Source organism: Dioscorea cayenensis, chromosome 19 (assembly GCF_009730915.1).
Source record: "Dioscorea cayenensis subsp. rotundata cultivar TDr96_F1 chromosome 19, TDr96_F1_v2_PseudoChromosome.rev07_lg8_w22 25.fasta, whole genome shotgun sequence".
Lineage (NCBI taxonomy): Eukaryota > Viridiplantae > Streptophyta > Magnoliopsida > Dioscoreales > Dioscoreaceae > Dioscorea > Dioscorea cayenensis.
This window is the reverse complement of record NC_052489.1, coordinates 542,492-554,575: the sequence shown is the minus strand read 5'-3', so window position 1 is coordinate 554,575 and position 12,084 is coordinate 542,492. Positions and strand designations below refer to the sequence as shown.

Below are 12,084 nucleotides of genomic sequence, written 5' to 3'. Positions count from 1 at the left end.
GTGTCAACTAATTACCTTGCTTTTCTACTGTGCACGAGTAATTATATATTTTCAAAGGAAATATACACACAAATATGAGTTTTTAATAGTAGTAATAATAAACAACTACTATTTGGTATAGTAAAATATTGCGAGGATAATGAATAAATAGACCCAAAATTAGATTTTTAATTTGACAATATTGTTACAATATTATACATATATTGTAAAATATCATATAAATATTGTAACATTATTGTTCATTTAACTTTTACGAATCCTTCCGGTTAGAAAATATTGTCGTTTCTTCCTTTTCAGAGTTGTATAGTAGGGAGATGACATATGACTTAAATCTCTAGGTAAAAAAAAATTGTAAAAATGAACGGCAACCCAAACACTATGGTGACTTCAACAATGCCTGATCAAGATCATATAACCACCTAAAATCAGAATGCTACACAATGTTTGTACACTCATCTGTTTGGGGATTTAAAAAAAAAATCAGCAAATGCACAACAAATTTCATTTTGAATAAGACTAACAAAAGATTGGGAGAGCAATATTTCGACATTTAATGGTTGGCTGACAATCAGGACAATGGGATTAAAATCAGAGTATCCAGCATCTACAACCTTGCAAATCTTGAGGCCCCTCGAACCACCGATTCCAAGTCGGGATTACAGGTCCGATTGTTCTGCGAAATCGGAAAGCAGTATTAGATGACAGAACACTATTTATTTCAGAATTAATCATCGCTGTTCGAGTTTATAGAACCGGGAAGCTTACACCGGCAGTAGTGGGTCTGGTTTGCTTTCTACTTTGTGCAGCAACCTGATCACATGAAAACAAAACTTAGTTTCCTAGAATGACAATTTAGCTTTATAATACAAGAGCATTCCATGCATTTCTAATTATGATGCATTGGTTTCTCATGACATACTCTTGGCAAGATGCTGATGCTTTCTCCGTCTTCTCGAGCTCTTCCATCTCTTCCTGTTCATTATCAAATTTCTAATGGCTTACTTAGAAAAAATGAAGACAGATTTCACAAATAACATTGAAGTGATTTGATGCCAATGCATGGAAAATGCCACTCTAATTGTGGTTCAGAGTGAACACATACATGTTCCATCTATTCTTGTTAGAGGTGTTAACATCTTGCATTCGTTAATCATTTCTTGACGGAAGAAGCTTGTACTGAAGCTCGATGCTAAATACAACAAATAAGTTCAACAATAAAGCTGCTATTTTGATTAGGGCTAGGAACCCTATGTTTAGCTTGAGAAGAGCACAACTCCGATAGACATTTGGATGTAACAGAAGTGATTTGCCATACTCGAGCTACGAAAGGGAAGTAGTTTTTAGTTTTAGAAATACATGAAAATATTTTTGGTGTCATAGCTGAAGGTCATACAACAAGAACCAGTCTCAAGTATTCTTTGCTAAGGCTATTTAAACAGGCATAAAAATACTTGATCACCCACAGTCCAGAGGATGTTCTTAAAATAACTTTAGCTATATTTAGCTATATTTCGACAAGATCAGACAGTTACATTCAACTACCTCATTGTCCAACAAAATGAAAAGTTTAAGTAGTAAACTGTCCAGAGGTGTTGGATAATAGATAAATATTTAGAGGGCCGGTGAAATAGCCCAAGTCCTAGTTAACTTTGAGATACTTATTTAATTGTTTTCTGCAAGATATGTAACAGAGATATTTAGGTCTAGACATCAAAGAACAGTTGTTAGATATTTCAAGTTCATATTTGTTCCCCGAGCCAAACTTTGCTTTTGAGCTTCCCTTCAAACAGGGTCAAGTTGGAAAACAACAATTCCTAAAATTCTAATAAAAATCTTCAATTTGTCGGTCTGTCCATCACAAGAGTTTGGACCATGAATAATTCATATAAAACAAAAGGAGGGTACCACTTATATGAATCTTTCCGCAATGAAATTAACTTAATAATGCAGATCTACAATGTGTCAGTTTGTCGACCACAAAAGTTAAGACCATGAAGGCATTAATAGTTAATATAGAACAAAAGAAGGGTACCACTTATATGAATCTTTCCGCAATGGATGGAACTTAATAATGCAGATCTACAATGTGTCAGTTTGTAGATCACAAAAGTTAAGACCATGAATAATTGATATAGAACAAACAAAGGGCACCACTCATATGAATCTTTCTGCAATGGAAGGAACTTAATAATGCAGTGGAACATTAAAAAGCAATGTTGGCCTCACACAACATCTTTTATGCCAGCTAAGTAGCTGATATTCCACATAAGAAAAGCTGAATGGAACATTCTTGAATAAAGACGAAATCCGTGATCAATAATACATCAATGCAATGATACCTAATGACCTTGTCATACTACAGAAACATAATTAAACATTAGCATGTTAACAACATAACAACTAAAATATACAAAAATAGCAGCAGAAAACTTCATATCCCATTACTAATTCCTGACCCTACTTGACTGGCTGAAGGATGTTTATGTTTTGGGCACTGGTAAGTTTTAGAAGAAAAGAAACAAGACACATTCTTAAATATCCTATTCACTTCCACCATTTCATCTTCTCTTCTCTTCTTCCCCCAAAGTAATCCTTGATTAAGGCCTCTTCAATCTCCATGGCCAGCTAACTTTCCTTTCAACCTCTTGCTTTCTTATTGACAGCTTGGCAAAGAGAACCTAGTATGCTGTATGCCCACACTTGTGTGATAAACTACCTCCGCTTCTTTTTCAGAACTAGAAACCAAATGCGAAAGTATTGCATCCTAAATTTAATCCTATTTAGCATTAACAACTTTCAGTCTAGAGAATTATCAAAAATACAATTTCCTAAACTAGTTTTAACAAACTAATGACAATAAATTTCAGTTGTTCTTGTTTCCTTTCTCTCTTTTTTTCCCCTCTTTCATTCCTTCACCTATGATCTTCTTTCAAATTCTATAACATCATGAAGTTTCTCATCATCAAGTAATAAATTTAGATGAACAAGCAGTTGCTACAGAAACACACATTTCATACAGTTCTTCTCAACAAATCAATGGATGTTATTCATCCCATCATCTCTATCTTCATGAGCTTTGAAACCCTAAAAATCTCACCTTTGCTCCAACAACACTTCCACTCTATCATAAACCACTCATACATCCAATAAAAGCAACAAATATCAATCATAAACTCAATCCCAACACCAAAATCCAACATTCTCACAATCAACACAAATCAAACACCCCAAAAATTCAAAGAAAACAAAGGGAAACCAAAAAAAAGAAGTATCACCTCAAGAAACCTAGCCTCTTGTTCCAGCCTTTTCAATTCCGCAGAGATCCGGTGCTTCCCTCTAGTGTCCACCGCCGGTTTCGGCACCGCCGCCGTCGCAGCAGCAGCAGGAGCAGCCTTCCTTTCCGCTTGCATCGCTCGCAGCCGATTCACAGGTCACAACCAACAGCCATGGATACAGCTCCACCCCGTCGACGGCCTCTCTTCCATTGAAATAGAAGACAAGCAAGAGATCTAGATCCAGTTCTCAGATCACCACCATCGGAGTAGCACCGAGCTCTCTCTCTCTCGCTCGCGCTTGTTTCAAGGTGGGAGGGAAAAAAGGGCGAAGAAGAATAGAGAGAAAAAAGGCAAAGATATTTTTTGTTTCATTCTTTTTGTTTATTTATATTTTTTCTTTTTCTTGAAAATTTTGTCTTTTCTGCCAAAAAAAAAAAGTTCTTTTTCTTTTTCTTTTTTTAAAAAAAATGGAGAATTAAGGAATGTTTCTGTTTGTTTTGATTTTTTTTAAGTATTTTATTTTTATTTTATAATTTTTTTTTATGAATTGTTTGGGTGTAAAAAGGTTTAGTAATTTATTTATTGATATTTACTCATTTATAAAAATATATAAGTAGAATATGTTTCAACAATATTGTATATATAAAAAACATAGTTTTTTTTTAAAAAAAATTAACTATTATCTTTAAAATAGAGAAAAGAGGAAAAAAAACAACCATGTTAAATCATTTTTTCGAGTTTGTTTGATTTGCATATATATATATATATCATAACACAATGAGTACAATACGAGTACAAATGCTTGTTGTACAACACATATTTGTAATGTTTTCTAGTTGATATTAAGTAGACAGCACGAAAATATTTGTATTGTTCTCTCTTTAACTCAAACAAGTACTGGTAAATTACTATAATACCATTTTTATAGTCTTATGTTTTTTTGAAAAAAATACTCTCAATATAAAATATTTTAAAGTTTTTTCTCATTTTTAATAGGCATCGTTTAATTTTTTTAACAATCTGTAGAATTATTAGGACATAATTATATATTTTTAAAAATTTTAAAATATATTAATTAATATTTTTTTACCAAACATAATTTTTTTAATTTTTTTGAAAATTTTTTAATTGAGTGGTGATCACTAAGTAGGCAATGTAATTTTTTATTTTAATAAAATGTAAAATTATATTTCAATTGTGTTATCCCTCAGTTAAAAAGTTATATAATTATTTTGGTAGAATAAGATTTTCAGCAATTTGTCTTGTACTTAAACAAATTTTTGTACTGTATTATAATCTTATTTGCAAATTAAATAAGCGATATAAGAGTTTGTATTGTGAACATATCAACTTCATGATTACCTTGTCGGTCTAGATCTTGAAGTGCATTGATTGATCGAATGACTCAGTAGTTGCACTAGGCCATGCAACAATTTAAACATTAAATTTGAACTAAAAATATTTTCTATAAATAAAAATTCATTAGCTTCAACATTACACACACACACAGATACATATAAAAAGTGGCAAGAAAAACCATAGTTATCAAACCCGGACCGGCCCGGTGGTCGGGACCGGATGACCCGGTGATCGTTGCTCAACCGGTCCGGGTTTTTAATTAGACCGGTTATCTGCAATCAACCCGTTCGACCCACATTGACCCGCTTTGAGCCCGGTGGTTAGACCCGGGTTGACCCAGTGATCGGGATCGATTGACCCGTGATCGAACCAGATTGACCCGTGGTCGAACCAATTGACCCGAGTTGATTTGTAATTTCAATTTTGAACTTTGGTTATATATTGGATTGAGTTTGGTTTGATAGTTTGATGATAAATTTAAAACTTTTATTGTGAATTAGTATTGTTATGTATTGATATTATGTGAAGTTTGAGCTTTTTCCTCTTTTTCTACTACTTCCAAATCAAAAGATTAGCAATTATTTTTGTATTTTTTTCCATCAAATTATTTATTTGATAACTAATAATTCATGGATATTATTATGATATATTATTATATAATTAAAAACTAATTTATAATTTTAAAAAAATAATATTTTAAAAATATTTTTATCAACTCAAAGATTGACCCAAATGACTCGACGGTTGAATCAATTGACCCATGACCCGTAGTCTGACCGGGTCAAATCGCCCTAGGGCTCGATAACTACTGAGCCCCCCAAGAAATATTTTTTATGTCTATGGGCCAATTTCTTATGACTCGCGGGCCAAAACAGCTCATTGCACCCAATCAAATACCACATCCTCTGGCCCATCCATTACTATTCTCTAACGACCCTTTTTAATACAAGTTATATAAATAAATTAAATTATTTCAAAAATTTCTCCACATCATAATCATAAGCAAAAACTTATTATTGTTCTTACTTAGATTTGTAATCTTTATCTATTTTTAATAAACATAGTACTCACTTTATATTTTATTTAAGTCATAATCTATTTTTTGTTATACGGATTTTTTTTATTTATTTATTATTATCATCTTCGAGTCTTGTAATCTTTGTTTCTTTTTTCTCTTATATATTGTAGTTCATTCATTTTTTTTAACTTATTTAAAATTTATAATCATAACTCCAAAAAATTATTAAATACCAAATAACAGTTGTTTCTTTTGTTTTCCATCCCTTCATTCCAATGAATAGCTCATGCAGTAGACCTTGAGTCTTGTGATTTCAATTTTTTTTTTTAATCGCTTTCCAAAAACTACTATTTATTTATTTATTTTAAATTTATTATTATATATTATTATAAAAATCCTTCCACGCGGAAACAATTTAATGAAGCCATAGACTTGAGGAAAAACAATTGATGTGGCACGTGCGAGGATTGGTCAAGAAAGCACTAGACTCTAGAGTTGTGGAAGTAGTAGTAGTAAAAAGCGGATAAGAAACTGAGAAAGCGCGTGGCACGTGTGAGGACAGCGAGGAGGATGAGATGCCGTTTCAACACGCTTGAAAAGAATACTACACCATCAATCCGTAAACGCCACGTGCCGGTAAATAGTCCTCAGTCCCTTGACAACGTCATCATCATGGAATCCCAATTATTTTGACCGGCGACCGGCTGACAGCCTTTTGAACCGGTCATCGAAGGTCATTACTCAACATTTCTCTCATGTGTATGTGCGTTTATGTAAAAATATATATATATAGACAAAACATCATCTGTAGACGTCCATAAATAAAAAATCCATCGACATCTAATTATCAACTATTAGATTGTAATTGACGGATATTGATGAATAATATTAGTGTGTGATGTATTATTTCAAACAATGATTACTGTATTTGTTATTGTAGTAATTACTGTTCAATACTATTGGCCATTGGATCAAGATCCAATAACTTATAATGGGTATCTATAGATTTTTTTAATCTATGGACGTCCACATATGAATGATCTTTATTTATATAGTATATATAAAAATATGGATGAATGTTTCAATAAATAATAAAATAAATAATTTATTCAAAAATAAATAAAATGGTTTACAGAGTTTGTGAAATTTTTGTTAATATCTGTAATTTTAATAACATATTATTGTTTAATAATTTTGGAAGTTAGAAAAACACAGTTATATATTTAATAATTTTCAAAAAATAAAAATTTTAAAATTTTTGGGTAGACCTACTGATGATGACACATTTTAAAATAGACAACCAACTCTTAATCAATCAGTTCTAAATATTTTTGCCAAAGGTATTTATGTCTTACTGTGGAGACTGATTTAAATTTTAATTTAAACAAAAATGAAGATACAAGCATATCAAGAGATTAACTTCTATGCACATGTGATTTGTTTCGGTTTGTCAAAAAAACTCGTATTTTAAAATATTTTAAAAATACGAATGATAAAATTAATTACACAAAAAAAATTCAGCCAATTTGCTTTATATTTATATACACACACAAATAAGATGATTTTTTTTAATATATAATATTATGAAGAGGCCATATTTGTATGTGTACATATGGATCAAAATTCTTATTCATTTTTCAAAGAAAAATCTTCTGTTTTTTTTTTTTCAAATTATTAATATTACATATATGCTCTGCAAAGTTTTAAATCACATTTTACATAAAAATTCGTATAAGGTAAAGAAATGCTTATTTTCATTTTATTGTAATATTTGTAATTAATGTATATATATAGAGAGAGAGTGTGAGAGTACCATGACCGGGTATTATGAAACTATAATACCAAACAACTTTTATTTCTTTCCATTTGTTGAAATTTTTGTTAATCGTACTCAATAATATTATATAATATTATTTTTTATAAAACTATATTTATAAAATATGTGCTTAAAAAGTAAGAATTATGAATGCACTTCTTTTGACCATACATGATCTTAAATGAATAAATAAAGAAAAAAATAAACTATTTATTTGATATTGTGTGAATTTGTTCAGCCGTAGTGATAATTTCGGCGGAAAGTAATTAATTGAAGTTCAAAACCATTTGCATAACTTAATGATAATATTATATATATATATTTTTATATTAAATTTTAAATACTTTTATGATCGTGTAAGTTCATCTATCCGTGATAAATAATTCATGGAATGATATAAAAAGATAATTATATTTTATTTAATTAAATTGGCATTAGTTGCATCAACAACCTACTATTCCAAACAACATTGAACTATATTCCAATTAGAATGATGCATGCTATTATATATCATAGTTTTAAATTTTACATTTCAATGCTTTGATTTAATCAATAAATCATTTATTTAATTAAAAAATTGTCTAACATTTTGTGGATGTTGCATGCACACACACAGATATATATATATAGATATATATTGAGAATATTTGGTGAAAAGGAATAGTGAATTATAAAAACAAGTGATTGATAGATAGATAGAAAACATTAGGTATGAAGTATGAACTTAGGAAAGGAATAAATTCCAATATATTGATTTGGTCCATGCATAAGTTCATGTTTATAGAATGCATCTCAATTTTGAGGAACATAATTTATTAGTCATTGTCTTCAAATACTTTAAAAAACATAGTCTTTGCACCGAGTAAACACTTTCATTTCATTTTGGACCAAATCAAAATCTTTTACTTTCTTTTTCATGCATATTTTAATAAAATTAAACAAAATTATTTCAAAAAATTATTTAGAGTATATACTCCAACTTATCGTGAATTTACTCTAAAAAAATTAAAATAAATTAAATTACTACATTAAAATATTAAATTAGTTAGCTAGTCAATTGAAAACTTTGAAAGACCAACAAATCAATATCATTCCTTTTGATAATTAATACAAAAGACTTTTCTTATTTTTCTCCAACATTGCTTTAATTGTATTTTTCTCATACTCGGATTAAAATACTACTTTCTTTAATTATAAATTAAGAATTAAACAATGATACTCCATTAAAAAAAATTTATGAATATTAATTTATCATGGAAATAACACAAGAATTAAGGTGAAATTATCACATAAGTATAGTCATGGTCTTTCTTGGTTGAGCTTAGACTAGTCCAAAAGGAAACACTTGTGTATTCTTCTCATAATTTCTCTTACTAAGAAAATGGTTAAAGAAAAATTATGTATAACTAATAGGTAAAATTACTTAAAAATCTAGAAGAACATGAAACCCACTTCCCTATAAAATTACAAAACTACCCTTGTTGACTGGCAAGCCTAAAAAGTCAAAGACATACCTCAAAGAGAGAGAGCTTGCCTTTCTCAAGCCTACAAAAAGGAGGCCAAGGGCCATCTTTGTTTCTTCATCTCTCTTTCCTTCTGCTTTCCTAATTATAATTACTTTTTATTTTTGTTTCTCTTATTTTTCATTTCATCAAATTAAAGAAGCTCTGATGGATCTCTTGTCTGAAGAACAGATCTCTGAGTTCCAAGAGGCCTTCTGCCTCTTTGACAAGGATGGAGATGGTACGTTCTTAATTTCTCATGATTTTTATTTGTTTCTCTCCTTCCTTACTTTCATCATATATATATATATATATCATTTTGATCATATATCTTCTTCTTGTTGTTATTGTGCTTTCATGTTATTTTTCTCTCTTTTTGATTCCATGCTATATATATACACACACACACACACACTTACACTTTGTTTTGATTATTGAGTTTGATAACCAATTTTGATCAAGAAGTATAGTGTTTATAGTATTATTATGGTATTATTATTGCTAGTTGAATGTGCTCATATATTAGCTGTCCCAAAAATACTTTAAATTTTATTATAAAATTGCTTAGCATTGAAATGCTCAAAGGTCAAGCCTTCCACATATTATAGGAATAGTATACATATTATATTTATGTATATATATATATATATATTATTGGGCAAGACTTGTGTGGACCCTACAAATCCCCATTTGACTAAAATGTGATATTTTTCTTTCTAGTCTTTATATACTTATATATATTTAATCAAGTTTTTTTTTCATTAATAACAAAGTATTTAATATTAATGTTAATTTTAATAAGATTGTTTAGTTGGTGTATAACAATTAATATATATATATATATATATATAGGGTGCATCACACTTGATGAATTGGCCACTGTGATTAAATCACTTGGGCCAAAAATCCAACGGAAGAAGAGCTCCATGATATGATAAGTGAGGTGGACTCTGATGGCAATGGCACCATTGAATTCTCTGAGTTCTTGCATCTCATGGCTAGAAAAATGAAGGTACTTCTATTATTAACTTTAATTTCTATATATATATATATATGATTTTTCTTTTATATATTTTAATATATATTAAAAAAATTAATATTAATTAAAAAAAAACTAGATTTGATTATATAAGTTTGAAATTTTCATTCTATTAACTTAAGCTTATGTGTTGAACCAGACTTATATAATTTATTTAGTTTACATCTAATATGATTTAAAATGTTACTTGTAACAAAGATAGTTAAAATAGATCGATTATCAAAAAACGTATCAAAATAACTTGAGCTGAATATATAAGTCTAGATTTTTTATCTTATCATATATATATATATATATAATCTTGTTAATTAAAATTTTGCTTTGAGTAGGGAGGTATATAAGTAACTAATTTTTTTTTAAAAAAAAAGGTACGTAAACGTTTGAGGTGAAATTTGCATGTATTTATGTATGTAGGAGACTGATGCAGAGGAAGAGCTGAAAGAGGCATTCAAAGTGTTTGACAAAGACCAAAATGGGTACATCTCAGCTAGTGAGGTGATTATTTAATAATTAATTTCTTTATTAATCATGCCCTTAATCAAGATGCTATTCATATTAATTAACATAATAATTAGCTATTATGAGTTATTAAATTTTTAAGTTGCATAAATAATTTTTTTAACCTCTTTGGGCTCAAAGGTTGTTCTATATATATATATATATAGCAAATATGATAAACACTATAAAGGCCATGCACACAAACCGAAAATTTAACATTCAACTCATATGCCTTCACTCGGTGACGCGGAGTTCAGGTTGCAAGTTTAGCGCATGTGCCCTCACTCGATGATACGGGGTATGAATTATAAACCCAACTCGTGTCCCTTCACCTAGTAATGCGGAGTTCAAATTGCACACTTGAACTCACAACCGGGACCGTTATCACTATTGCGTCTAGTAAAATTTAAACTTAGGATCTTTTGAATGTTTTATACAAACACTTTTTACTGGGCCAACGTGACTATGCAATTTCAAAACTTTAATACAATTTATTTTGTAATTATAATGACATAGTTATTTGTTCATATACTCTTATACTCAACGTTCAACTGTATAATTCCTATATTTACGCTTGCCGTTTATTTTTTCCTTTTCCCATTATTCCAAGATTAATGGAAAAACAAAATTTTTTAAGTTGAAGTTCCACCAGAGGAGCATGTAAAAAAATAATAATATCTCGTAAAAAATTATAAGTAAATATATTTTTTACAGAACTACCTGAGCGACTACACAGCTTTGTAATGGTTTGAAAAGAAAATCTTCATCTAGTTGTGTTTTTTTTTTTTAAAAAAAAACTTTTACTGACTTTTCATTTATATTATTTATTATAATAATACTAATTAGTATTATTAATAATTTGTATTTGTGATGAAAATGCAGTTAAGGAATGTGATGATAAATCTGGGGGAGAAATTAACTGATGAAGAGGTTGAACAGATGATAAGGGAAGCTGATTTGGATGGTGATGGTCAAGTGAATTATGAAGAATTTGTCAGGATGATGATGGCTGCCTAGTCTAATTAAACTTTTTTTTAATTATTATTTAAGAAAAAAAAAAAAAGTCAAAATTATGAAAATTTTATTAGTTTATTTTACTAAGCTGCATGCTTCTAGGAAATTCCCATTTAATAGAAATTTGTATCTCAATCAAAGTAGGACCCTAATTATCAGACTTCTTTGCCTTCTCTTTCAATTTTTAATGTATGTTTTTATTTCTTTTATTCTTCTAGTTTTATATAATTCAACATTACTTTTTTTCCATAACATTTTGCTTGGTTGTAATTTTCATTCAACTATGTACAACTAGCCTTGTTAATTTCATTTGGTTTTAGTGAATGATTTTTAAAAAAAAAAAGTGGATAAACCACTATTATTAATAAAAAAGAACAATTTAGTGAATGATTTTGAGCATAATATTACATTCGGAGGTTATATATATATAATGAATACAATAAGCACATGTACAATCAAGGATGTGTGCATCATTAAAAATCAAACGTTTCAGTCATGTGTTCTTATCCGGCTGACACAAAATTTAAATTGCATATCCGCACTTACAACAAGAGACTCGTTAC

General features: G+C 29.4%; 2 protein-coding genes across 3 annotated transcripts; one reads left to right on the top strand and one right to left on the bottom strand.

Moving 5' to 3' along the window:
* Window positions 1–382: 382 nt before the first annotated feature.
* LOC120249751 (guanine nucleotide-binding protein subunit gamma 1-like) lies at window positions 383–3,639 on the bottom strand. 2 transcript variants are annotated; one of them, XM_039258383.1, is made up of 4 exons: window positions 3,276–3,639; window positions 920–990; window positions 766–810; window positions 383–673 (listed from the first exon to the last, which is right to left on the bottom strand). In XM_039258383.1, exons 1-4 carry the CDS (start codon window positions 3,408–3,410, stop codon window positions 589–591), a joined length of 336 nt encoding a protein of 111 aa, XP_039114317.1. In that variant the 5' UTR covers window positions 3,411–3,639; the 3' UTR covers window positions 383–588. The 2 variants fall into 2 exon arrangements, with proteins under 2 accessions (XP_039114317.1, XP_039114318.1); XM_039258384.1 differs by having other exon boundaries at window positions 920–972; window positions 3,276–3,636.
* Window positions 3,640–9,055: 5,416 nt separating this feature from the next.
* Window positions 9,056–11,694, top strand: LOC120249594 (calmodulin-like protein 11). Its single transcript, XM_039258156.1, is given in 5 exon segments — window positions 9,056–9,211; window positions 9,823–9,869; window positions 9,872–9,982; window positions 10,424–10,504; window positions 11,390–11,694. Coding segments are annotated over 5 exon segments (447 nt in total). The 5' UTR covers window positions 9,056–9,138; the 3' UTR covers window positions 11,525–11,694.
* Window positions 11,695–12,084: the final 390 nt, after the last annotated feature.

Excerpts from the sequence above, each read along its gene's own strand:
- LOC120249751 (XM_039258383.1), bottom strand. The coding sequence starts at position 3,410 with ATGCAAGCGGAAAGGAAGGCTGCTCCTGCTGCTGCTGCGACGGCGGCG. Across the intron at positions 991-3,275 it reads AAGAGGCTAGGTTTCTTGAG|AAATTTGATAATGAACAGGA; the intron begins GTGATACTTCTT and ends GTAAGCCATTAG. Across the intron at positions 674-765 it reads CCAGACCCACTACTGCCGGT|AACAATCGGACCTGTAATCC; the intron begins GTAAGCTTCCCG and ends CCGATTTCGCAG.